The 27,114-nt window shown below is 38.9% G+C and overlaps 1 protein-coding gene across 2 annotated transcripts; it reads left to right on the forward strand.

Moving 5' to 3' along the window:
- Nucleotides 1–91: 91 nt before the first annotated feature.
- On the forward strand, nucleotides 92–27,030 carry TRAPPC11 (trafficking protein particle complex subunit 11). 2 transcript variants are annotated; one of them, XM_064148953.1, is made up of 30 exons: nucleotides 92–306; nucleotides 444–667; nucleotides 1,551–1,720; nucleotides 2,118–2,188; nucleotides 2,835–2,949; nucleotides 5,343–5,442; nucleotides 6,149–6,222; nucleotides 6,451–6,547; nucleotides 7,266–7,399; nucleotides 7,737–7,884; nucleotides 8,717–8,810; nucleotides 10,097–10,176; nucleotides 10,267–10,345; nucleotides 10,439–10,493; nucleotides 13,001–13,146; nucleotides 13,825–13,886; nucleotides 13,984–14,116; nucleotides 14,710–14,840; nucleotides 15,322–15,477; nucleotides 15,957–16,144; nucleotides 16,722–16,870; nucleotides 18,314–18,435; nucleotides 19,093–19,212; nucleotides 19,534–19,599; nucleotides 19,690–19,846; nucleotides 21,644–21,752; nucleotides 22,291–22,382; nucleotides 23,250–23,383; nucleotides 23,857–24,024; nucleotides 26,082–27,030. In XM_064148953.1, exons 2-30 carry the CDS (start codon nucleotides 464–466, stop codon nucleotides 26,121–26,123), a joined length of 3,396 nt encoding a protein of 1,131 aa, XP_064005023.1. In that variant the 5' UTR covers nucleotides 92–306; nucleotides 444–463; the 3' UTR covers nucleotides 26,124–27,030. The 2 variants fall into 2 exon arrangements, with proteins under 2 accessions (XP_064005023.1, XP_064005024.1); XM_064148954.1 differs by having other exon boundaries at nucleotides 92–285.
- Nucleotides 27,031–27,114: the final 84 nt, after the last annotated feature.

A 27,114-nucleotide genomic window follows, 5' to 3' on the forward strand; every position in this document is an offset into this window, starting at 1 on the left:
CTTTCTGTCATCACCTCCTTCCTGCCTTTCTATTGGTCCTCTTGTCTGGTCCCGCCTCCCCCCTTCTTTAGCTAACTGGTGTCTTCGCCGGTGACGTGCTCCTGCAGGCGCTCTCTGGCTGACTCGGCGGCGGAGCGGCGGCGCTCATTGGTCGCTCCTGCTGCCTTCCTGATGCCCGGCGCTCGCTTCCTGAGGCGGCGGCTCGCCCTCGCTCTGCCCGCGACACGTCCAGTGACTCGCAGCTGCCCTCGCGTCTCGGTGCCCGGTGCTGAGCTCCAGCCCGCGGTAGCTACTGGCGCCCCGGGGGTGGGTAGGCCTGGCCCGGCCTTGTGCCAGCGTTCAGCGGGGTAGCCCGGAGCTTCTCCCAAGGCGTACCGAGGAGGAGCGGCCGGCTTGGGCCGCAGAGGCGCTGTGCTGAGTGTCGGTCTTCTGCCTCCTCGCAGGCCGCTTGCCCAGGAGCAAGATGACCCCGACGCAGTGGGACTTCCCGGTGGAGTTGTGCTGCCGGCCCATGGCGTTTGTCACGCTCACCGGCTTGGACGTGGTGTACAACGCCGTGCACCGTGCCGTGTGGGATGCCTTCTGCGCCAACCGGCGAGCCGACCGCGTCCCCATCTCCTTCAAAGTGCTCCCCGGCGACCACGAGTACCCTAAGTGCAGGACGAAGGTAGCGAGCGGCGTGTGCCCCGGCTGCTCCCTGTCTTGGCGGGTCCGGCCGCTCACGTTGTACAAGCGCCTGCCCATGCAGCAGAAGCCAGCGGCAGCTCTGGGTTTGGGTGGTGGCTCCCGGGGGGGAGTGCCATAATAGAGTTCTGGGCTGAATTGCCGGGTTTGCAGCACTGGCACCCCTTACCACTCAGATTTCTGCTGTCTCTTCCTCCACTGCTAGGAAGGAAGCGTGTGAGTCTGAAGCATGGGAGACATAGGAAACCACTGTGCCTTAGCTCATAGTCAGAATTATTTTTGAAACTATTTGCTATCCACTTACTAAACATTAAGCTATGCTTGTAAAATGTGGGCTTTAATGAAACCCAGAGTTTAACTCTAAACTCAAGATACTTGAAATGAGTATTCTGGGAAGCCTGAACTGAGTGAAAAGCTGCGTAAAGACTTATTTCTACTTTCTGCTCTGCAGTGCCATTTAAGAAGCAATGTCAGTGGATTTAACCCCTGAAAAAATGACATAATTCTTTGATGCTGGAAAATAACAAGAATCCAAGCAGATTTCTTATGGCTCCATTTGAGAGCTCACTTTTTAAATTGAGTCAAATATTTCATGAATGTGTGTGAAACATGCTTCTGAACTTGGCACTTTTCCCCAGTCTGCCTGCAATCTGTTCTTGGCTGATATCTCAGACATCAGGCCCTGATGCTAGGTAATGAAGGGTATATTTCACTCAGTAGGAGACAAAGGCTTGAGAGGAGGAGAGTTAAAAAGAAAAATGACAAATGTATTCTCAGGTGACAAGAACACAGAGGCAATTCACTTTCTTCTGCTGTAAATGTCCATAAGTGAATTTGGTGGCTTACTTTAATCCCAATATTTTCAGAGGACATCTTATGAATGGTATATTCCAAAAGGAATCCTGAAGACTGGTTGGATGAACAAACACCTTAATTTGGTTCCAGCGCTTGTGGTGGTGTTCTATGAACTAGACTGGGATGAGCCACAGTGGAAAGAAAAACAATCAGAATGTGCTACTCGAGTAGAAATAGTCAGGTAGAGTTTTTTTGCTTTCTTCATAATGTGTTACAATGTAATGGTGGAAATTGCAGAATGCTTTTTGCATTTAATGCATGTGATTTTTTTTTTTTTTTAATTCATAGACACAAATTAAGGGGAACTTGAACCTGGCTTCTTAATGCACAACTTGACAGTAAAGAAGCTTTTTTTGATGGCTTATTTGTAAAGTTTCTTAAGTGAAAGCCCCTGAAGTTTTGCTTGCTAAACTCAGTGCAATTGTTTTGTCCCATCTGAATGCGAAAGGGAACACACTCTTCTGTGGATGTGTACATAACATTCTTTCAGTACTTCTGTTTAAGATCTCATTTTGTTCTGATTGTTCAGAAATAAGAAGTGAAACCTTGATGCTGTGCCATGTTAATTTTTATTTTAGGCAAAGCTTGCAGGGAAGAAATACGAAAGTTGCTGTGGTTTTGATTCAGAAAAAAACACCATTACCTCCAGGTACTTGAAAACCTTGTATGAGAAGGTCTGATGGATTGATCTGACTATCACTTGTCACATTACTTGCAGTTCTTAATCTAATGTCACTTACAAACTTTAAATGCATTGTGGCTGTGGGAAGGTGTACAAATGGAAAGAATGCTTACAGTAGTTGATCCTAAACGTTTGATACTTCTGCCCTTCTTCCAAATTCATCTTTTGATACACTATCAAAAATTATTCACCAACATAATACACAGGATGTGTCTCCTTGTAAGCAAGTTGTATTTTAAACCTTGCCTGAGATCAAGTAAAGCTGTGAAAGCAATAGAAATTGAAGAAAGGGTATTTATTATGTACAGAAACCTTTTTAGCTTATATGTGTGTCTTTTCTGGATGCTATTCTGTTTCTCAAGATACAGGATATTTAATTCTGTATCAAGGTGAAAAAATATCATACTTCTTGCTAGCTAAGCACTCATAGAAAGTTTCTGCGGTGTGTTCTGCCAGATGAGGCACATAGTGCTCTGAAATAAGTAACAAAGGATGCACTCTTAGTTTTGTCTGCATTAATTTTTTCCAGACTTTGTGCTGGTCAGGCTTTTAGAATCAGTTTGGCATTACAGCATGGCATGCTGCTGACTTGTACTTTGCTTGTCTTCATTAGGGGAAGATGTTATTGCATCAGAGAGGGCAGCAGCTTTATGTAACGCTTGTGACCTTTCTGGAAAGTCACTTTTTGTACTTCCACATACTGATCATCTTGTTGGTTATATTATAAGGTGAGTACGTGTAATTAAAACATTGTTTAGCTCTGTTGATTGGCTGATTTATGTGGCAGCAGATAGGATACGCTTGTCTCAAAGACGGAAAAAGGTCTTTGCACAGGAGTTAGCAGGGCACACCGAAAGTGCTGTAGACTAGATTTGAAGGCAGGGAAGGGGTAAAACCAGGCTCACTAGAGAAGCTTGAGGGCAGTATGCCAGTGTTTGAATAACATTGTGCTAGCAAGATCTTTTGGTTTGCATTCTCAGTGGAGGTAGGGGATGGAGACCCATGTGGCAGCGAAGACACAAATGTTGTTGATGTGTTTGAAGCCATGGATGCACCTGAGAATGGTCCTGTAGAAATTAGGCCTTCTCCATCCCCATCAAAAGCAACAGGATAATAACCCAACTGAAGTGTACTGACACCAATGCACACAGCACAGGCAACCAACAAGAGGAGCTGGAAGTCACCATGCAGCAGAAGTATGACATAGTTGCCATTGCAGAATAATATTTGCTGGAATTCTTCAGGTTATTTTGCAATCTGATGAATTCCATGCCGCTTCTTTTTCTCTGTGAGACTGAATAATAACTGTTGGAGATGCTGCATTTGAAGAAACATCAATAATCAATATCCCAAGGTGTTCCCTTCCTCAAGTCAGGTAGAAGCAAAAGTGGGCTTTTCTACTGCTACAGTGGTTTTCCCTACAGATAATTTGTTAGGTGTAATTCTGCATTAGCAAGTCTTTGTTCTCCTCTCCATTCTCCTACGTCAACACACACACACTTCCTGGTTGTATAGGTGTCTCTGTACTAAGTGGCATTTATCTGTTGCAAATGTTAGGTCCTTGTAAGTTTTTACATTTCTTGTGCTTTACAGGGAATACAGCTGCAATTAAATTATGAAAGCCTCTCAAAAATGAAACAGGGAAGGAAGACTATCTTTTGTAGACTTAAAAAGGACTCAAACTAAGGCAAATCATGTTTGGTTTTTTTTTTAACTTAATATTAGGTCTTCTGGATATGGTCTTAGATACTATTTTTTCCTTTCCTTACAGTCCCACTTAAATATAAACAGTTCTCAACATAAGTTGGCACTGTTATGATAACCATGCTGCTTGCAAAGAGCTACCAGGATTGATCAGAATCAAGCAACTGTTACTTCTAGCTTTTCACATGTCTCATTGCTAAAGAGGGCATGTTTACTGCATGCTAACTGGTGTAAGCCTTTGCAAGATGTGTATAGTTGCATTTTGATATGAGGTTTGCAGCTGTCTTCCAGTTTGTGATGATAAGTATGTATCATTGGGGGTTACATATATTAAAAAAAAAAAGTTTAAGCATATAATCATGTCAGAATTCCTGGTGTTCTGAGTATTTTTATTTATTTGTTTTTTTTAATTTGAGATTTCGTAGCAATAAAGGATTTATTTATTTATTTATTTGCCATTCAGATTGGCTTCTCTTTTGTCATACATTTGTAATGTAGTGCTAACAATGATAGGTAGGCTTAATTTATCTTGTCTGTTGTAACTCATGGTGAACAACTGCTGTCCATCAGCAGTCTATCCCATTGTCCTCATTAACATCCTCTATTGCATTGCAGGCAGAACACAAATTGTGATCTGCCTTAGTCAAAACCTGCAGTGATCCCTTGGCCAAATCACAGAACCGGTACTTCATCCCTTTTATTTCCTTTGTGTGTCAGTGCTATCAAATGTATTCCTCTCCTGGATTCTGCTCTTTTTCTAGTTGATTTGGCTCCTTATAATTTGATCATCCAACACATGCTTCTTAGATCCTCCTCAGCCTCACACTGTATGCAGTGTTCTGGGCCTCTTTGTGTTTCTCTTTTGCCCCTGGGCCTTGCCTGTTTATCTTGCAAGCAAAAGTTTGACTGTACCCCTGCAACAACCCACATTGTTGGTGTTTGGACAGAATGATGAAAACTTGTCTGTTTCTTCACAATTTTATTCTATTTTTCCTTTCCAATTCTCTGCTACTGCAGTCCAGCAAATGAGTTTGTGACCTCTGTGGGGTAACTGCTGTTAATGTGATGACTTGGTGAGATTGAACCCAGGAGCCTCAGTGAGATTTACTTGCTTTGGCTAAGGTCTCTCCACTTTCTATTGCTTTGCAAAATCTGAACAGCTTACCTGTGAGGTTTCTTGTGTTAAATACTAGAGATTGTTGCATGAGAATTTAACATATAAAGCTCTTGAACCTACTAGTTCTGTGTCATAAAGAGCTTTTGTCTGCAGACTCTTAACCCTGTGCAGTAACTTACAGAACCGTGTAGTAATACCTCAAGCTACTTTGCCACCTCAAAGTAAGCATGATTGAAAAGTAACTTTTCTGAAGAATATGTGGGAGAAACTTAGTGAAACTTTTAAGCAACTTTGTTTCAGGTTGGAAAATGCTTTCTATGAGCATGCACAGACTTACTATTATACAGAAATACGAAGAGTGAAATCACATAAGGAGTTCTTGAACAAAACCACTCATCAGGTAATGTTGCCCTGTTTTTTTAATACTGTGAAAGCTATATTACATGTTAAAATATGAAAATAAGGTTTCTTTGGTGCTTAAATGTTTTTATCCCTCTTCTTCCAACTTAAGATGCCTTGTCTTAGTGTAGAAAGCAAATCTGTGTTTATTTTCTGACTTTAATTTGGTTTGTTCTTAGGTTTATTTGTCCTTTTTGCATTTTCTTAAGCAGTAGAGCTGCAGCCCCAAAATAAAGCTATCCAATTAAAAAAAAATTACCTGCCTGGTTTAACCTATTTGAATGTAGTATCTTAACAAGTTGTCAGAAACGCTTCTCTTAGAAATTGAGAACTTAAAAGGCCAAATCAAGTGCAACTTCAGCTTTTGCTTATCAAATTGTTAAATTGTCTGCTCAAACAAAAAATATTCTGTTGCCATTACTGGCTTCCCTCTCTTGGAAGCTGGGGTCCGAGTGTTAAGCTCCAAACCAGTAGTCAACACTGTTGGTGTAGAGATTTTGTGATGTTACAAAGCCTCCTCCCTGTTCCAGGGAATAGATTCAGTCTGTTGAAAGCAGAGATAATTGTTAGGAAACCGTTTTATTAGGAAGCAGTTGCATAGTCACTTTTCCACATCAGCTGCTATATTACATGATCAACTGTCTGCTTTGTAGGTAACAGGAATGTTCAGATGTTTGTGAGTGATGTACACTGGTTGTGTTTTGCAGCTTTTGTTTGTTAGACACCAGTTCAAAATAGCATTCTTCAGTGAGCTGAAACAGGATACACAGAATGCTCTCAAGTAAGGCTTGTGTAATCACCCCCTACCTTCTCTACCCCAAAAATTCTGATAAGCCATAGACTGTGATAAATATTGCCCTGAATACAAAATTATTTAAATGTGTAAGAGGTGAGTTCTTCATTGGGAAGAATACATGGATTAGAAGGCTTTTTTTCTGCTGCCAGCAATCTTGTCTTCAAATTTTATTGTCTTGCATGATTTAAAACTAACTTAAGTATTCCTGTTTAGAAACTACAGAACTGCCTATAATCTTGTGCATGAATTGAGGGCTCATGAAACAAACATACTGGAAATCAAGACCATGGCAGGATTTATAAGCTATAAGGTAACAAGTGCACTAATAATCTTTGACAACCTTTGCTTAAACAAAATTATGTTGATTAAGGAGATGGATTAACAACAGGTGTTAGTGGAATACAATTATGCTCAGATTTAAAAAGACCTGAATTCCATACAGAAGAAAGATCCTTAGTTGAAGTTTGGGAGTATCTTGAAGGACTGGAGTTCATTCTTTAGCTCTTAGTCTGTGTGGAGGGAATGAAATAAGGGTTGCTTGTTCCTTGAATATTTTCATTGTCTTGCAAAACTTAGGCCAGTGTAATACAGTTACTGCTTGTTAGGAGGAGGAAAGTAGCTCTTTAACAATCAGACCATACTTTTGTGGTATTTTGGGTATTTAGGTTAAGCAAAACTGTCCTTTGTCAGACTGAAAACTTCAAAGATAATGGTCTTCCTAGTGTCTCTGCAGTGCTATCTTGAATTTGGCTGTGAATTATGCACTCTCCCATTGATGACTTGTGGTAGAAAGGGAAGAAAAATAATGCTAGATGTAATAGAGTATCATATGGTTTCAGGTATAGTACATTATGGTTTACATCTGATTTTCTCCCTCTGGTTTCTGTGCTATTTGAGCTCTTCAAAAATAAGTAAAATTGATTTATTTGTTTTTTTTCATGAATGACATTCTTCTGTTAGAGCTCCTCCTTAGCAGCCCAGTACAGTTATTCCTCTTTTTTTGTTCCTCTTACTTTGTTTTCTTCTAGATCTGTCGCCTCTGTTTTCAGCATAATACTCCACTGGATGCAATTGCTCAGTTCAGGAAACATATTGACTTGTGCAAGAAAAAAATAGGAAGTGCAGAACTGGCTTTTGAGCATGCTGCCTGGATGTCTAAACAGTATGTTTTTTGCTTAGCTGTGTTTCAGGTTTAGTTCTTAGGTAACCTTGTGAAGCTCACTATTATACTTATCTAGGCTAGATACAAATTCTGAGCTCTTTTTCTAGGAAAGAGATATGCTACACTGTGAAAACTGTATCCTGTTTTTATGATTTGCTTTAATTGGCCACTTTTTGTGGGAGTGAACGGGGTATGACAAGAACTGCAGCTGTAGAACTCAAGTGCAAAACTATTTACCGTAAGACTAACTAGAACTTTTAATTGAAGGGTACCTTCCAGTTCACATTGCTGTTCTGTACATAATCTTGATTGTGATTTTCTTTTTTTTTTAAAACAGATTTCAGGCTTTTGGTGATTTGTTTGATGAAGCAATTAAGCTGGGACTGACAGCAATTCAAACTCAGAATCCAGGTTTCTATTACCAGCAGGCAGCCTATTATGCACAGGAACGGAAACAACTAGCAAGCATGCTTTGTAGCCACGATGTAAGTTGGGAGGGAGAAAATGCTTTGTGAGTAACCAGGTAGTAAATTAAGCAACGTTTTAATCTGAAAGTGCAGTGGAATAATGTGTAATATGTGTAAATAATCCAAGGAAAGGATATGTGTCATCCTGGTACTACACATCACAAGTGTATGTTATTTTAGAACAAATATGATAGTGTTTGTTTTTACAAATAGTGCTGACATTTAAAACTACTAATTACAAAATAACATACTTTATAACTTGCTGGATATTTGAAAGTTTACTCTTTTGTTTTAACACTACATTTAAATACACATGTACTGCAACTGGTGACTTGCAGGAAGCAGAGAAACGAGAGCATTAGTATATATAAAGTGTGTGTTTGGGGTAGGTGATGGTGGTTGTTGTCATTTTGAGGGGTGTGGATTTTGACCCTTGCCTGGTAGAAGGAGTTGCATGGAAAACCAATCTCTGCAGTCAGTTGAACACAGATTCTAACTATATGTAGCTACTCTCAAGATGACCCAAGTATTTTCAGTCTCTTTCTTCCTCTTGGTGCTATGTGTGTGTTGGTTTTGAATTAGCAGCTAGTTTTTAAAAAATATTACTCAGTTATCCTGTAGCAGTATTTGAGATGAATAAAGGTGAATGAAACAGGGTACCAGACTGAATTAGAAATATTTGAATGTTTGGGTTTCTTGAAGCACTGTTCTACACATGTAGCTGAGAAAGTCATATGTTTTTAAAGTAAACTTCTTTTATGTGCATATGTTTTGATGCACCAAATTGCTTTTAATGCTTTAAAATGAAAGGTGAACTGTCTTTTAATGACTCTGTCTGCTGAATTTGCAGTCCTCTGTGGTGTATCCCAATCCAGATCCCCTGGAAACACAAACTGGAGTGCTTGACTTCTATGGGCAAAGACCATGGCGGCAGGGAATACTAAGTATGTTTCTGTGGGCTTGTGTCTGTTGAGTTTGGATAAACCTATTGAGCTGCTGATCCTGCCAGATAACTTAGTGGACATCAGCATGTAATAATCCTTTTTCCACTAAGACAGACCGTGCTCCCTTGTTAGTTGGTGGTACATTTTGAACAGGCATCACCTGGAAGTGCAGGAAGTGTTTGATCTCTACAAAAAAAAGAAAAAGAAAAACAAAGATAGAAAAAGGTCTACACAGAATCAAGTCTTCAGCAAAGTTGCATAGGCTGTACTGAAGCTCTGCTGCTCTTCTGTTTCCATTGCTTTCAAAGCCACCTGCAATCATTGTGCTGCAGGAATGCCTGACTGCAGTGAAATGCACTCCTGGCAATAGAAGTTGCAGAACTGGATGCTGCAAAAGCAATCATTTCCTGAATGCGATGGTTATAAGTTCATCCTGCCATCCATGCTATATTTGGTCAACTGCAGACAGGAACCCATGACTACTGCTTAGATTATTGAAGTCTGGGATTTGTGGTTTTCATGTTAGGGTGGATGCTTTCTCAGATATTCAGACTTCAGATGTACAGCTCTGAGCTATTTGTGAGTGCATGTGTAGTTCTGAGATTTTAATTGTTGACTCTGATTTTTACTTCACTTTCTCCATCTCTGTTTGGTCTCCTTTATTCTCTGCTTATCCTTTTGACTTTGCTACTTTATCACTACCTGCTTTTAAAAACTTTAAGCACCGTACTGATTAACCTTTTTTTTAATCTTCAAGTGTTTCTATTATAAAATTAGTTTTAAATCTACTGCCAAGTTTAAACCATTTAATCTTAAGAGAAATTTATCTGTTCATAAATTTAGGGTTATTTTCTTCCAGCAAGAGTTCATGGCCTTTCAAAGGCCTATACAGCTCTTCATATTTTGACAGTGTCTACTGCTAGAAAATCATGAGCTTGAATCCTTACTTGAGATCAGATAGGAAAAAGGCTACAAATTGGTCTTAACAGGTGCATTTTAAATGTTAATAGATGCAGTCTAAAGTTTTTTTTGTCTTCCTGTAGTTTGCCATTTTTGGGTAACTTCAGATAACTTCTTTTAAACAAAGCAAGGTATTTGTTCCCAATTTGCCCTTCTAGAACAGATGGATGACATCTTAAAGCAGTATATCTACCTCCTGGGTGAAAGAAGGTTTGAAAGTTTGAGTGTGCTTGAGTTGAAGCTTCCATTGCATATAGCTTACCCCATAACTACTTCCCTTCTGGGACAAAATTCCTCTTTAATGGGTTTCTGGTTGTCTTATGCAGGCTTTGATCTTTCTGATCCTGAAAAGGAGAAGATGGGAATTTTATCCCTACAGTTGAAAGAGAAAAATGTCCTTCACTCGGTACGTTTTATTCTGAAACACCCCCCAGTTTCCTGACGTTATCCTACCATTTGTATATGTAATGATCTCAGTAATGGTTTTATCTGTTAGGAGCTAATAATCACTTTGCTGAGTAATGCTGTGGCACAGTTCAAGAAATACAAATGTCCAAGAATGAAAAGTCATTTAAGTGAGTATAGATAATAAGATACTTTTTTTTTTGTCATTAATTTTGTGAAGACTTTTGGTGTTCAGCTGAAACATTTCTTATTTTTCTTATCAGTGGTTCAAATGGGAGAAGAATATTACTATGCTAAGGATTATGCCAAAGCCTTGAAGTGAGTACCATCCATGTTTGCTGCTTTCACATGCTGTTATTCTCAGTAAGACCCCATATCCTATTGCTATAGAATAAGAACTTTCTGTTGTAAGCTGTTACGGGGATTTCAATCCAATTTTGGGCTCCCCCATTCAAGAGGGACAAAGACCTGCTGGAGAGTCCAATGGAGAGCCAGGATGATCGAGGAACTTGAGCATCTCCCCGATGGAGAGACTGAAAAATCTGGGGCTGTTTAGTCTGTAGAAGAGAGGACTGAGAGGTCTCATCAATGTGCATAAATATCCTGAGGAGTAGGTGTCAAGTGGATGGGGCCAATCTCTTTTTGGTGGTCCACAGCAATAAGACAAGGACATGGGTACAAACTGGAATGTAGAAGATTTCACCTCAACATGAAGAGAAACTTTTTTACAGTGAGGGTGATGGAGCACTGGAACAGGCTGCCCAGAGGTGTTGTGGGGTTTGATTCTGTGGAGACTTTCAAAACCTGCCTGGGTGCATTCCTGTGCAGACTACCCTAGGTGATCCTTGTTGTGGAGGCATGGAATTAATGTGGCCGACTCAGGAATATATATAAAAATAGAATTATTTTGTTTTCCTGAAACCTGCCCCCAAAACTATATCCAGGAATTAGTTTAGTTTAATTGGCAGATTCAGTTTGATTAAGATCTTACCAGGACCACCATAGATAAATTTGACTATTTAGAAGTCAGGAGATGGAAAGGCTAAGCTACTAAAGATAGTATTCCCACTATTAATCAGGCTGAGCCAAGTTTACTCACAGGTGGGTTAGGCTGTCTGAGAGAAAGGGTGATCCAGATGCTTGTCAGCTCTCTCTCCTTTCAAAGGACATCTGAGGCTTGTTAGCTTGCACAAAGGGGTGCTCATGGTGGGAAGCCATCCAAAGCAGAGACGGTCCTGTCCCTCAGGAGCTTGTCCTTCAGAGCTCCAGGGGGCTCTTTCTGCAGGAACTATCCAAGCAGGGGAGAACTCTAAGGTGGGAAGTACCCCAATATTTATACCCTTCCTAGACAAAGAGTTGAGTTACCACTTCCTAGGTGCAAAGACCGGCCAGACGCCAGCCCAATTCCAGCACGGGCATCTGCAGGGCCGGGGGGTTGTGGGGAGAAAGAGGTTTTTTGTGCCTTTCCTCTCCCATTCAAACCACAGGGGGAGAGGAATTTTAGGTATACAAGACTCCAGGACAATCCTACTTTGGGAGTGGTGTTTGACTTGATCTCTGGAGGTCCCTTCCAACCTCTAATGTTCTGTGATTTTATGATTTGCCTTATTGGGCAAATATTTCTAGATCTTTGAGTGCTGTCTCTCACTCTCTCTTTGACTCTTTCTCAGACTATATTATTACAGATGTAACTATATTTACATTTAATTACAGTATTTGTAGTCACAAAATTAGAATATGGAAAGGTTGCTGAATTTAATCTGTTTATATACCAGGGAATTATCAAAATTAATTATTTCTATTGGTGTGGTTTTCTACTATGAATGAGTACAGAGCTGGGAAAGCTTAGTGCTAAGGTACAGCTACCACCTGTTTTGAAAGATGCCTTATGCTAAGTTGCTTAACTTTGTATTTTTAGGGGGAAACAGTCACAGTCATATTAAGTAGGAGTCTCATAATGTTCTACTTAGGTTTCAAAGATCACCTGTTGTAACGGGAGTATATTTGAAGTAGGAGAGATGTGTTTACTAACTAGCTGGAAGCTATGTGGAGGTAAAAATAGGTTAGGATAAGCAGATCAGTTTGCATCAAGTCTAATTTTGTACAAATAAGCATTTTTTATTTGCTTAGGTAGTCTGAAGTAGGCCAGAACTGTTGTCTCGAGCAGTTGAACAAAATTGTTGTTGGTTTTGGGGTTGGTTGGTTGATTTTGTTTGTTTGCTTTTATTTGTTTAAAAACAAAACAAACAAGGAAATAAACCACTTCTGCTCTCCCACTAGTAGCAAACCATGTTAAGGTGCAGAGTTTTGCCTGATACAGATTGATGCATGTGTTGTTTATGTTCTTTGAAACTCTTGAAGGAAGCGGGGGATAGAAGGTAGAGAAGAAGAGAAACTTCTTAAGGAACATGAAAAATCTTCAGTAGAAGGAGACTTTATTCTAGGGCCTTGGTTTGTTTTTCTTAAAACTTTTGACTTGTTCAATAGTAAAGCATATTTTTAATGCAATGCTGGACTAAGACTCTCCTGTCTAGTTGCTATTTTGCTTCCTGTCTAGTTGCTATTTTGCTAGTCCTTTATCTGCATACAGGTGACTTTTCATGTTCCTATGTGAAAATTGTTCAAGCCCTAAATAGAAGATCCATGACACAAATGTGGGTTTTTTAAACAATAATTTGATGCTCTTTTCAGTAAGTCATTGCATGTGTAAACCGTAAGCTTGTTGTCAATCAAGCATTTGTATTAGAGAAGGTGAATTTTGTATTAATGATACTAAAATATTGATGTTTGTACCTTGTTTTTCTCTTGATTTTACTGTGTTGCAGACTCTTGGATTACGTTATGTGTGAATACCGCAGTGAGGGATGGTGGACTCTTCTCACTTCCATATTGACAACAGCTCTCAAATGTTCTTACCTGATGGCCCAGCTAAGAGATTATATAACATACTCTTTAGAGCTACTGGGCAGAGGTATTTTAAGAGATACATGCATCCTATACAGGGATAGGGCAGAGGTATTCTTTTAAGAAATGCATGCATTCTATACACAGGGAAGCTAAAGTACATGCATTTGGAAATCTTGCAGCACTTCAAATGATTTTACTACAAAATAACTATAGCTGTGCTGACTTTTTACTACCTTCTCCTGTGTGCTGGAAACTGAGCTTTCTTGCACTTCTGTTATAAACCCCATGGTAGTCAAACAGAATGCTTCTTTTCATTAGCCTTTTTTTTTTCTTCTTTTGATTTCATGCATTGTTTCTAATGTTATCCAAGCTTACATCTTTACATATTTCAGACTTTTCTACTGTTTCTTCTCATTTTAAGCATAAATAACATGCAAGTATAGGCATTACTCTCTTGGAGTTTTCCTCCAATAAATTATGAGTGCTTGTCTAACCAAAAATTCTTTTGCAGTGTTCTAGTGGAAGTAAGAGGAAATACTTAAAATGGTCAAAGTTCTGAAAACCTCTAATGAATCCTTTGCTGCTAGATGATGCATGCTAAATCATTAGTTTTCACCTTAGGATGTGGGTTTTTAAAAAATATATAATCTAAAAGGAAAGTGTTTTTCCTTTTTCAAAAAAAAAAGAAAGGCAAGAGAACTTGTTTCTCTCTTGTAATCTTTTGTTTTTTTCTGTTTTCCAGCATCTACACTTAAAGAAGATCAGAAATCTCGAATAGAAAAAAATTTAATAAAAGTTCTAATGGTAAGAGGCCAAAGTCCCATTACTCTTTTTAAATCTGAAGACTGGTCAGTGTTTGGTAACCTTTTCTTGTTGTTTGCAATCCTCTGTCTGGATATAGAATGAAAGCCCTGACCCTGAACCTGATTGTGACACTGCTGCTGTAAAAGCATCACAGAAATTGTGGGCTGACCGCGTTTCCTTGGCAGGCAGTAATGTTTTCACAATAGAAGTCCAAGATTTTATACCATTTGGTAAGTAAGAAAGCAAATTTACATCAGATTATAAGTTTCCATGAAGCTGTATCTTGAAAATAATGAATTATGAAAAAAAACAGATTGTGTGTTAAAGCCAGCAGCACTGAAACTCTTACTTCAGCTGCCCTCTGCATCTTAATCAGTGAGGTAAGAAGTCATGAAAGAAGTCTGTGATGTCTTATTCCTGATCTGGATTACTAAAGAATCGTTGAATTTTGGAAGACTTCTGCCACTCTAGCATGCTTTAAAGTATGATTCTGAGGAGTGGGGGTGCAGAGTGTGTGCAAAGTAATATTCCCCACAGAAAGGAGGCATGAATGAGCTTACCTATGACAAAAGTATATCTAAATGTACAGGATTTTTTTCTGTTACATGTCCCCCTCTCCTAACAGTTTTGGCTAAGTGCTGAGTAGTGGCATTATGCAAAGTGTCAGTAGCCAAATTTTTCCCACTTAAGGTGCAAACAGAAGTTTTTAAGAGTATGCATGAACCAATCTTTATCACAATTATTTTTAAAAATGTGCTTCTGGAACTTTATACTATAGTTTGTGCTTATCACCTGTTTCTTATTTCTTTTGTTTTAACTGCAGTGCAGTGCAAAGCAAAATTTCTTGCTCCTAGCTTTCACGTTGATGTTCCTGTGCAGTTTGATGTGCACTTGAGAGCTGATTGCCCTCATCCAATCAGATTTTCTAAGCTCTGCATCAGTTTCAATAATCAGGTATCAAGGTTTTGCCTATCTGTAACCTACTGATAGATGTTTGTCATCATAAGACTGGTGGGTTTAAAGATAAACAAAAAGTTCTTTTAAAAAAAATTGTTAACACTACATTGGAGAGGTGGTTTTTCTTTTTTCTTTGCATTATCTATCACTTTTGACAATTATGTTGGTGCTATGAGAAAAATCCCAAATGTTGTTTAATTACTTCATCTATCATATCTTTATTTTCCTGTGAAGTTCTCTAAAGTTTCAGAAGGATCATTGTAGTGTCTTGTTTCTCTCGATGTTCTTGCATTGCTGTATTAATCTAATGGGTGTCTTGTGCAATTACTTGCTAGGTTTAATTTCAAGAGTGTGAAAAGTAGCAAAAACATGTATAGTTTGATCCAGTAATATGTAGCATTAATATTTGCAGTGCTGCCATTACTCTTTGAAGATGTCTGAAGTCCAGATTTAACAACTTTTTCCTTTTCCACTGTAGGATTACAACCAATACTGTGTGGTAGAAGAAGCCTATCAAAAAAGTGGTATTCTAGAACAGTCATCACAAGGGACAATGTGCTTAGTCCCTGGCAAAACAAGAAAGTTCACCTTCAAATTTGTTGCAAAAACTGAAGATGTCGGGAAGAAGATTGAGGTTTGTCAGTTTGTTTTGCAGCTTCTTTTACTGATGTTTAAAAAGCTTCAGCTGTTTCTAATCTGGCAGGTGTTAACCAATGTCACTGCAGTTTGGCAGTTAGTTTCAATAATGCAAGAAACAAGCTTTTGTGCTGATTTTTTTTTTTACTCTTAAGTAATCCTTTCAGGCATTTGGTGGTTTTGTTGGTGGTGTTTGTTTGTTTTTTAATGCAATGATTTGTTTTTTAAAAGTGCTGAGGGGAAGGGTTGTATAGAACTTAGAGGAGAGCAGGAAACTACACACATGAGCACAAGTAATTTTCCCACCACTTTTTCATTAAATGAAATCCTGGAGTGGTGAGATGTCTGCAAGGCTGCCAGAAGCTTTTTGGTCATATGTGTATTTATCGTGCTTATTACAAGTTTGAAGATGTTACTCTTACAGCAGGCAATCTACAGACAAATTTATCAGTACACATTTAAATTTGCATCTATCAGATCACCTCTGTAGATTTGATCTTGGGAAGTGAATCTGGCCGATGTGTGATTCTGAACTGGCGTGGAGGAGGTGGAGATGCTGCTTCATCTCAAGAAGCATTGCAGGCAGCACGTTCCTTCAGGCGAAGACCTAAACTTCCAGATAATGAAGTGCACTGGGACAGTTTGGCTATTCAGGCAAGCACTATGTGAGTAAAATCTTGAATATCTGTGTGTACATATAATATGCATCATTGTGAATCTGCTGTGAAGCCCTCATCATCTTGACTAAAAGAAAGACCTGTTGAAACTTCTTTAGTATGAAATTTTTTATGTCTTTGCTTAACTCTTTAGGACTTCAGAGAGCCCAGATAGCTAGAAGTGTAGAAAAGTCTTGCACTGATCTCCCAGATATTTGTGCAAACAGGGAAGCATTGTTGTTCTTTCTAAAAAAGCCATAACACAAGGAATCCCTAAGAACCTCTGCTGGAAAATAATTATTAATAAATAGAGTAACACTAATTTATTTGTATTCAGAAGAAATCTGAGTGTGCTGGTGGGAATGCTGTTTTCTTTCTGGCAGAACATGTGAACAATTAATGCTTATAACCAGGATTCCAAGAGTTGTTCCCATGATGTTGCGTTTTAGGAATCTCTCATCTCCTAGTTGGAGGCCACTCATTTTCAGAACTCTGTTGAACAATAGGCTGTTTTAATTGCCTTTAAACTAGACTTAAAACCTTGTTATTTAAAAAGCATACAATAGCTGAGTCTTTTCTTTTAAAGGATTATTTCCAGAGTGCCAAACATTTCTGTTCAACTCCGTCATGAACCTCCTGCCCTGACTAATGAAATGTATTGTTTGATTGTGACAGTCCAGTCACATGAGGAGACAGTGGCCAAAGATGTTAAGCTTACAGCAGGTTTAAAGCCAGGTATTTGGTTTTACTTTATTTTAATCCCAAAGTCTACTATTGACCTATTGTTCTTGCTGCAGTGCAGAGAAATACAGTAAACGGCTGTCCTGCAGTAATTAAGAGCTAAACGAAAGTGGAGTTTGGGAATGATGAGATAATACTAGTGGTAAGAACAAGAGCTAGCAGACTCGCTCAGTTACAGTTATCTTAACCACTGCTTGTGAGTGCTGTTTCCAGGGGTATTTTCAAAGTTTAAATCTTTACAAGTTGTAAAGAAAATATGGAAATTTTGTGTCCTATCCTAGCCTTTTGTTTAATTCTTGAAACAGAGCTTGTCTTTTTCCCAAGAGCTAAGTCTTTTTTGAGATGAAAATATTGGACAGTGCTAGATAAATGTTTTTAAAGTATAGTCTGAGTTTTCTGCCACACTCGCTCCCCACTTTTGTCACCCACCATCGACACTGTGGTTTGGTATTTAACCTGAAATTTGGGGAGCAGAGGAGAACTGAGAGAGTATTCCTTTGAATGAAAAGTAAAAAATGCAAATATCGTATGTCTAAGTCCTAGATAGCTGTATAGAGTTGCTGCTGACAGCTTGCAATGTGTGAAGTACAAATGTTTATACTTTGTACACCTACTTGTAGCAGTTACACTAAAGGCAAAAATATTTTTAAGCTACTAGCATAGAGGATGCAATATGTGCTGTGTACTGTGAAATAGAACCACATTGCCTATACAGTTGTGTGATTGATTAAAGTCAGTAGAGTGTTCTTTAAACTCTTTTAATTGACTACTTGTTCTTGGCTCCTAAAGCAGTGTTTAATAGTTGGTCTTGATTTTTGATTTTTTTCTCTGCTTGATCTTGACTTAACATATGCAAGGTCAGCATGAGCTTGCTGGTTACATTAAAAGAACAATTGAAATTTGACATTTAATTTATAGGGAAGGTGATATATTTTTCACAGTTGCAGCTCTTTGGCAAGATGTGGCCTCTCTTGCTTTGGTAGCTATGCTACCTGATTACAGTAATGCTGTTCTAGTCAACCTCTGGCTGAAACGTCGTGTCATTTAACATTTGTTTTTATGTATTTCCAACATAAATATGGAAAAACCATTTAGAAAAGATGTGAAATCATTAAACCACACTTTTGAAAACAGAAGAATCACAGAACAGAGGAACACACAATTATGTTGTATTTTGTGTATGATAATGCATATCTAGATATGATTTGTGTGTTTTTGAGGCTTGGTTGGTTGGTTTGTGTTTCTGGCCTAAGTAGCTGAAACAAAAACCTTGCATCATGTGAACCCTCCATATTCACTCTGATGATACTTTCAAAGGGTTCCCTCAAATGAACAATGCTAATTCCTCATGCATTGTTTTTTGAGATTAATATCTTACTGCTTTCATGCTTCAGTGATGCAAGCCTGTGTGGAACTGAAGACTGTTTTTAATCTTAGGGCAAGATGCCAACCTGACTCAGAAAACTCAGGTGACTCTTCATGGAACAGATGCATGTGATGACTCTTTTCCTGCACTTCTTCCTGACATCCCTGTAGGAGACTTGCAGCCAGGGGAAAAGGTGAAGGCTTAAAACATTCTTTCTGTATCATGCTTAAGAAAATGGAGATCAACAAATGAAAGAATCTCCTAGAAGAGCCTATGTTTGCCTCCAGATATCTGAACTGCTAAATGAAATACTTAAAACATATCTTAACCTACTGTTAACTTCTGTTTTAGTACTTCTTTAGCTATACTCCCTTTTGGACTGTATGTATGAATAAGGTATGTTTGGGAATTTGTGATACAGCTGGGAGATGAGAAATGATGAGGCTAACTCCAGTTATTGAGTAAGTGCACTGCCTAATAGACAGTAGATAACAATAGTCAGCCTGTGCAAGACAACATGGTGGATCAGATACATAGATGTCGGACCAAACTGAAATTGTGACTAGAAAATTGGAAGTTGAGTAAATCATATACTGCATAGTAGGATTCTTTTCTTTTATTGGTAGATAACTGATGCGTGTAATTAATAAACCAACTGAAGAAGTGCTAACTCTGATTAAAATAATACAATGTATGACCAAGATAATGCATTGTAGGAGATTCTTTACAATCACAATAATACCCATTCTGCTATTGTCCTCTTTGGCCAAGTAAGATAACCAAAAAGTTTTGGACACCTCTAGGCTGTAATTTAGGTACAGCTTGGCTCACTGTCTCTTTTGTTTTGCAGCTGGAAAAACCAATATACATTCGTTGTGGAACAGTTGGTGCAAGAATGTTTCTGGTTTATGTTTCTTACTTAATCAACACTATCGTTGAAGGGAAAGAAATCCTCTGCAAGTGTCACCGGGTAGGATATAAAGACACACCACTTGCTGGAGATGATTTAATGAAACACAAGAAATGTTCTTGATCTAAAAATGGTAAAGGAGCAGTATGGTAGCCCAGTTTAGGGTGAGCAGTTTTGTAAGTATAATCAGAAGAAAAATGTTCTTTTTTTTTTTTCAAATATCTTAAAGATACATTCTGCACTAAGGAGGACTTAGTTAAAATCATAATTAAAAGTAACTATTTTAGTAACCTTTGACATCAGTAGCCAGATCTGAAACTGAATATAATTCTGTGTTTTCCCTTTCCCCTATTCTTCCCTTCTCTTTTCTTACCTATACAGGATGAAACTGTAACCATAGAAACAGTATTTCCTTTTGATGTTGCTGTCAAATTTGTTTCCACAAAGGTATGTGTTTGATATTTTGGAATCGTACCACTTTCAGTGGTCAGACTCTATTTAGTTAGAAATAACTAGAACTTGTCTGTGTCTTGACAGCTGGAGCACTTGGACAGAGTATTTGCAGATATACCTTTTTTACTAATGACAGACATTCTTAGTGCCTCTCCCTGGCCTCTCACTATTGTAACCAGCCAGTTACAGCTGTCAGCTTCCATGACTGCAGTAGATCAACTGGAATCTTATGTGGAGAATGGTAAGTTTTCTTAGATCATGCTGTTTGTCAGCAGAAGCAGTTTCTGTCTTTTGCATAAGTTGGAAGAGAGAAAGGGATACATTTTAAATAGTTTTTGCTTATCAAACTCTAAACAGGAGAAAGCTGTTAAATGCTGTAGTTTGACAAAACACAACTTAGCAGTGTACTTCAAAAAGTAGATCTGCTTCACTGGATCAGGTAAACACACTTGAATGACAGATGATAATCAAAATTTTAAATAGAACAGATGTAAAGGAAAGCATCCAAAAGTATTTCTGATATGCAGCATAGACACTCTTATGAAAAGATACTTAATGTTCCTACTGTTTATGGGCTACTTATACTTTCTGGAATGCAAATGTTATGGTGTGATAGAGGCAGCATCCAATGATTGAAGTGATTCATGTCTACAATTGCAGTCATGAAACTGAAAAGAGAAGCTAGACAGAGCAGGCTATGGAGAACAGTTTAAGCCTTGTTTTTATTTTTTATACTAAACTACATTAGTAACTTGAATGCATATCCAAAAAATATTGTTACAGTTCTCAACCTTTGAAACTACTCTATGTTAGCTTTGAAGTCAAATAAATGGAGTACTCAGACCTGATCCAAAATCTTCCAAAAACCTGTTTGCATTTGCTGAGCCAGATGTGAGAGATTGTGTACTCTATTCAAACTTGGAATAAGAGGAGGTGGTCTGGATTGCTACCTGATTGCAGGGCAGCTTCCCACCCACGTAATCAAGGACTTGCAAGACTCTAGTTCCTCTGTAGATTCAAGGATTAACTGGCAAAAAGCCATTATTTCTGGGTTCTTCAAACTATGAGTTTTCATTTTTAGCTCTGGCACTTTGTGTGTCATGGCTTTTGGTTAATGCTCCCAAAGAGCTAAACAGTCTCAAGGTGTGATGGGGGCAGTATAGGCTAAATATTAGGAGAAAGTTCTTCACAGAGAGAGTGATTTGCCATTGGAATGGACTGCCCGGGGAGGTGGTGGAGTCAACCATCCCTGGAGACGTTCAAGAAAAGACTGGATGAGGCACTTAGTGCCATGGTCTAGTTGATTGGATGGGGCCGGGTGATAGGTTGGACTGGATGATGTCGGAGGTCTCTTCCAACATATTCTGTTCTATCTGCCAGGAAGTACGGAGGTTCTCAGATGCCAACTATTCAGCTATCCACCTTTAGGCTGATTTTTAGTCTGTTTTATTTTTAACTTGCAAGACTTAATAAAAGATAGCTATTATTTTGAATCACTGTAACATCTGCTTTCTTATTACTTTTTTTTGTTAATCACTCTAAAAAAAAGGGTAGTTTTTTTTAGTTCATACAGGTGTGCGCAAAGAGGGGAAAATCAAAGCCATTAGATTTTTCTTGTGCTCCCTCACTTTATCACCTCTCATGCATTGGAGTAGGAGAGGAGAAATTACTAGGTTTATTTTTGTTTTAAAACTTGGGAGACATCTTATGTTGATGTTTTGAAATTTGCTGTGGAGAAGTGCAGAATTTGAATTTGTATTCTTTTGCCTTTTTTTTGGACAAACACTACATTTTCCATTACTTTTGTGTGTACATGAAAGACCTCATAATGATGTTCAGAAACTGAACTGTTGTATACCTGCATGTGTCACCCTTTTCTATACTTCACAATCTTTATTGAACTTCTGTAAATATAGTTTACAAAGTACTTCAAAGGTGTTTCTCGCTGAACACTTGTATTTGTGTCGTCGTGTTTTTAGACTTGATGGCTTCTGCAGTAGTGACCATGCCTTGGCTTTAAACAAAATCTTGCTGATAGTTGTTTTGCAGACAGGTGAAAGTGCCAGTGAGTGCTTTTGTCTTCGATGTCCTCCAGTTACTAATGCTAGTGGAGTGGCAACTGGATCTTATGTCATTTCCTGGAAGAGGTAAATATTTCTTAGCTTGGATGGGGAGAGCAAATACATTGGTTTGATTTTTAGGGGGGGATGGCGAGTCAAGTTTCAGAGGGATTTTGGCATTTGGAGTGTTGTTTGTTTTGAGTCTTCCTGTGATAAGCACACTCTGGGCTTTAGATCTTACTACTGCTTAACTTATTAGACTTTTGAATAAGTACATACATCACTTAAGAGCATGAAGTTTTCTTTCTAGGACCTTAGGTCAATTACAAAGCTATTTCATCACCTTCCACTCAGTTTTCTCCAGTCATCAAATGCTTCACTTGAAGCTAAGTCAAAGACAAATGTGGCACTATAGCTTCTTGTTTCTTTTTATTTGGATTTAGAGCTGTTTAGTGTTCTTACTTGCCTTACACTATTTTATCTACTTGCTGTGGTGCTTTTTTCCTCACTTAAGACAGTGGAGTGTAAGGATTTGAATTTTTCCTTTCCATGACTGAAATTACCATAATTTTAATTAAATCACCTATAACTATCAACATGGTCTGTGTTTGCCTTTTTCCTGCAGAAGTTCACCTGTGGAAAGTGTACCTGTTGTTAGTACAGTCATCACTCTACCACATGTGATCGTAGAGAGCATTCCCCTCCATGTAAATGCAGGTAATGCTCATTTGCAAACACGTGTCTGAGTTTTTTAGGATTGCCAAAGTTTTACAGCACCCAGAGCTTGTATTTACTTCAGTAAAAATCAGCAGGCTGGTGCTGGATGTTACAGTGCTAGGGTTGTCACTCTTAGAGTGCCTGAAGCCTTGCCCCTATCTCCCCTCTTCCCTTCAAGGAAAAAGTTGGACCATAGTTAAACAAATTCATTCCCTTAAAAGCTGTTAATGGATCGACCTGTGTTATATGGTGGCACAGAAGACAGAGTTACCTCTGCTGATGCTGCATTCACAGTAGGTTTTCTAGGTGCCTATGGCAAGCATTGTTCCATCCACCCACATCCTGGCTGCATCCCAGGAAAGAAACAGCCTGGAGAATTGGAGCTGCTTGTGGCCAGGTGAACTGTTTCTCTTCTAGCACTTCACCTGCACAAGAGTGGAATAGGATCTGCTCACTGAACATACAGAATTGCTACTCTTTCCTCACTTTGGTTTCATTTATACTGAAGTTCTTCCACCATCCTTTCCTGTTATGTTTGTAAGAGTTTCCTGACAGTGTCTGATAAGATTTTATTAAGTTGAAAATAACCATTAGCAACCAAGGTGACTTCCTATTTAGCATTCCTGGACAGGGTTAGCATTGGGAGTTCTGTAAGTAGATGTGAAGTGCTACTAAAAAGTTATTGTATTCTTTCTCTGACAAATCTCTTCAGAAATTCTTTAGATGCCTAATTATTTTGTTGCTTGGGTTTTGATTTGGTTATGTTGTGTTTTTCAGACTTCTCACTGCTCTTTGTGATAGACTTTTTTATAGAGAGAACTTTAAAATGTATTACTGTATTTGAGATAACTTATTTTCTTTCCAAAGATCTGCCATCGTTTGGTCGAGTCCGAGAATCTCTACCTGTCAGATATCACCTGCAGAATAAGACCAACATAGTTCAGGATGTGGAAGTGTCAGTGGAACCCAGTGACGCTTTCATGTTCTCTGGTCTTAAACAGGTACAAAACTGTCACATCTGCTGATCCTACTAAATTTAATTATCTGGTAGTGAAGAATACATTGATTAGACTTATACTGGTGTGCAGAGAGGAAAAACTCACTGGTAACATGTTTAGAGTACGGTAAATACATCTGGAAGAACTCATGGATTCAGACTGTTTAAAGGAGGCCCTTAAATGGAGGCCTGACTAAGAGCCATTTGTCATGTTTATGGTTCATATATGGTATTTCGATGTAGCAGTAAGTTTAACTGGAATAGGAAAATGTCCAACTCCAGAAGGTAGGCAGTGTACAAATAAGAAGTAAATGGGTATTTGTACCTATGTGGCCTGCCACAGGTGATCCTGCTTTGGCAGGGAGGTTGTACCCAATAATCTCTGAACATGCCTTCCAACCCCTAATACTCTGTGATTTAGTGGCTGGTTTTGATTGCAGAACTTACATATGTTTGTGGCTTTTTTTTTCTTTCAAGATCCGACTAAGAATCCTTCCTGGCACTCAGCAGGAAATGTTGTATAACTTCTATCCTCTGATGGCTGGGTATCAGCAGTTACCATCTCTCCATGTCAACTTGCTGCGATTCCCAAACTTCACTAATCAGTTGCTCAGACGATTCATACCGACACATATTTTTGTAAAGGTAAGACACTGAGAAGTGCCCTGTATTTACAGGCTTGTGTTGTGGAGGCAGGGAATTAACGTGGCCGAGTCAGGAATATATATAAAAGAGAATTATTCTATTTTCCTGAAACCTGCCCCCAAAAGTATATACAGAAATTAATGTACTTTAATTAGCAGACTCGGTTTCATTGAGAATGTCTTACAAAGGATGCTATAGAGAAACTTGGCTATTTTAGAAGTCAGGAAATGGAAAAGGCTAAGCTAATAAACACAGCTTTCCCAGTATCAATCAGGCTGAGCAGAAAGTTCACTACTCGCAGGTGAGCTAGGCTGTCTGAGAGAAAGGCGTCCAGATGCTTGTCATCCGAGGCTTGTTAGGCCTATTAAGCTTGCACAAAAGGGGTGTTTATGGTGGGAAGCTGTCCAAATCAGAGACGGTCCTGTCCCTCAGGAGCTTGTCCTTCGGAGCGCCAGGGGACTCTCTGCATGAACTATCTAGGCAGGGGAGAACTTTAAGGCAGGGACCCCAAGGCAGGAAGTACCCCAGTATTTATATCTTTCCTAGACAAAGAGTCGAGTTACCACTGCCTGCCTAGGCGCAAAGACCACAGCCACTCACCAGCCCAGTTCCAGGGCGGGCATCTGCACGGGGCACCCCCTGTGCTGGGAGGACCTTTTGCTCTCCCCTCACCCCGCTTCAAGCTTGCAGGGCAGGGGAGGGGAACAGGTTTTTTGCACCTTTCCTCTCCCATTCAAACCACAGAGTGAGAATTTTGGGGTACCCAGGACTCCAGGACAGCTTGCTGTGAGGCTGCTCAGTTTTTAGGGACTGCTACCCTAACCTTGTTTGAAGCTGAGAGTTTCTAAAAACTCTGGAGTTGTGCATTGATACTGTGTAAGTGCCAACATGCATTTGGTCACGTTTAGACAAACTGGCTGAATGTGCTTAGCCTGTCCCTGTTATTCCATGTCTTATAAACTTAGTTTTTAAATTGTCTGTATATTAAGTCTAATGGAGTGAGTTAAAAGTAATACCATAATTTGTAGTGCTTCTTGGGGGGGGGGGGAAAGTATTTGATCAACCCATGGCTCAAACACTGAGACATCTCCCTAAGTAACTTCCCAAATCGCATGTTCTCAGTGAGTCACTCAAGCTGATTTTTTTTAAAGTGCTACAATTAAGTAATGTAATAAAAAATAATGTGCTTCTTTAGACTTTTTGAGAATCACTTAAATCCAGATGTGCAAAACAGTGCTTTCTTGTTCCACTGCTGCTGTCTCCACCATATTGTAGTCACTTTTCAGTTGGACTCTGAGCAAGCGAGAAGCCTGAAGAGTTTGTTTCTGTAACTTGATATAGCCATCTGTAATCCTGTTTCCAGGAAACGGGCCTGGCATTCTTTTTGCTTTGGCCAAAAGAGATAGGTAGAAGTTTTGTCTTTTGTTGCATGTGCTGTCAGTCAGCCAGTGGGTCTTCCAGACTGGTTGTCAGGATTTCCTCCTAAATCAGTGTAGAAGACTTTTTTTTTTCCTCAAAATCATGGTGTTTCTCAGCACTCCAGTGGAATCTCTCAGGCTTTAGAATTCTTTTGCTTTTGAGTTGTCACGACCTCAGACTCTTACTTGTAAGGATGTCTTTTCTTTAAAACTTTCTCCTCATTCTCCCCTATCTCTAATGACTGTGCTTAACATTCCTCTAAGAAACTCTGTTATCAGTTTCATTTCTGTGTTATGCAATATCAGATTTTTATGCTGTGATAATACAACTAGGCCTTGTATTAAGCTCTCCAAATGCATATAGGGCTGCTCTTGGTATTTAAGATGGTAGTTAAGGAGCTGAGGTCTGTGCCAAGTACTCAGTGAGCTAAATGGAAATATCATTTGGGTCTTCTGTGTTTGTGCTACTCCTGGAAACCATTAGAGGTAAGGATATGCTTAATGTCACACTTGCATAGTGGAGTTACATTGATCAACACAATGTATTGCAAAGGGCAATTCCTAAAAACCTTACTCTTATATCTGTGGGTTTGGATTTACTGTGTTGTTTTCAATTCTCTGTCTTGATTTTTCTTAAAGCCTCAAGGTCGTCAAGCAGATAACTCGATCGCAGCTGCGTAACTTTGAGACCTGTACCTCTCCACTTAAGGAAAATAGAATGTTGCACAGAATATGTACAACTCACTTGGATACACAGCTTCAATCAAACCATAAGAATTAAATGTTGTTTTTAAATTACATCTCTTAGCAGAACTAATGCATTCTTATTTTCTTTCTGAACAACCCTTGTCTTTCATAGGCTTTCTTTAAGGAATAAGCATATGGGGAAAACTTGGTGCTTTATTTAACAGGAACATTCTTTTGAAGCTAGCTTTGAATGTCAAACCCCTAAAAGTGTTATTAAGGCATATTAAATGTCTTGAGTATTTAAGTGAAGAAATGCTAATTCATTTGACAAAAACTGAAAGACATTTTCATAATTAGCAGTAAATTGAAGTGCAGGTTTCTACTTACTAGAGATTTACAGCATTGAAAATGTCCATCCTTTACAGAAGTTTTTTGTTCTGTGCTGCTTGTTGGAGGCAGAACAGGATGTGCAGTGTCACAGTAAACTACAAATGGGTTCCCTTGTGCTGGTGGACTTGAGCAGTTTGCTGTTTCTTTAAAACCATGAATTTGAAGGGCACTGTTTCTCCTGAGTAAGTCATACCCCTGAATTTGACTTATAAAAAGAGAGATTAATTTGTAACAGTTGGACTGGCTTCTTGAAGCTGACAGGTTTTGGGGTTGTTCTACCTGCACAGCTTTTAGATTAAAGATGTGCATTGGTAGTCTCCTGCTGCATGAATTAAAACATGTACAGCTCCAGTTGAACTGGTGTCTAAAATCCAGTGAATCGTGTACAGAAAAAAAAGGCATTGTGAAAACTTCAGTTGTTTAACTTTCTAAATAATTACATTTTGATTGCTTGGAAAATACCTTATTTATTGTCAAAGTGAAGTTCTAATAAACAGCTTGTAACAGAGTATTTCTGAAAGGGTGTCTTTCAATTGTGTTGCTTTCACAGCTGTTGTTTCATAACTGGTCTGTTTTGTGGGCTGATACATTCATT

Source organism: Pogoniulus pusillus, chromosome 9 (assembly GCF_015220805.1).
Source record: "Pogoniulus pusillus isolate bPogPus1 chromosome 9, bPogPus1.pri, whole genome shotgun sequence".
Classification (NCBI taxonomy): domain Eukaryota; kingdom Metazoa; phylum Chordata; class Aves; order Piciformes; family Lybiidae; genus Pogoniulus; species Pogoniulus pusillus.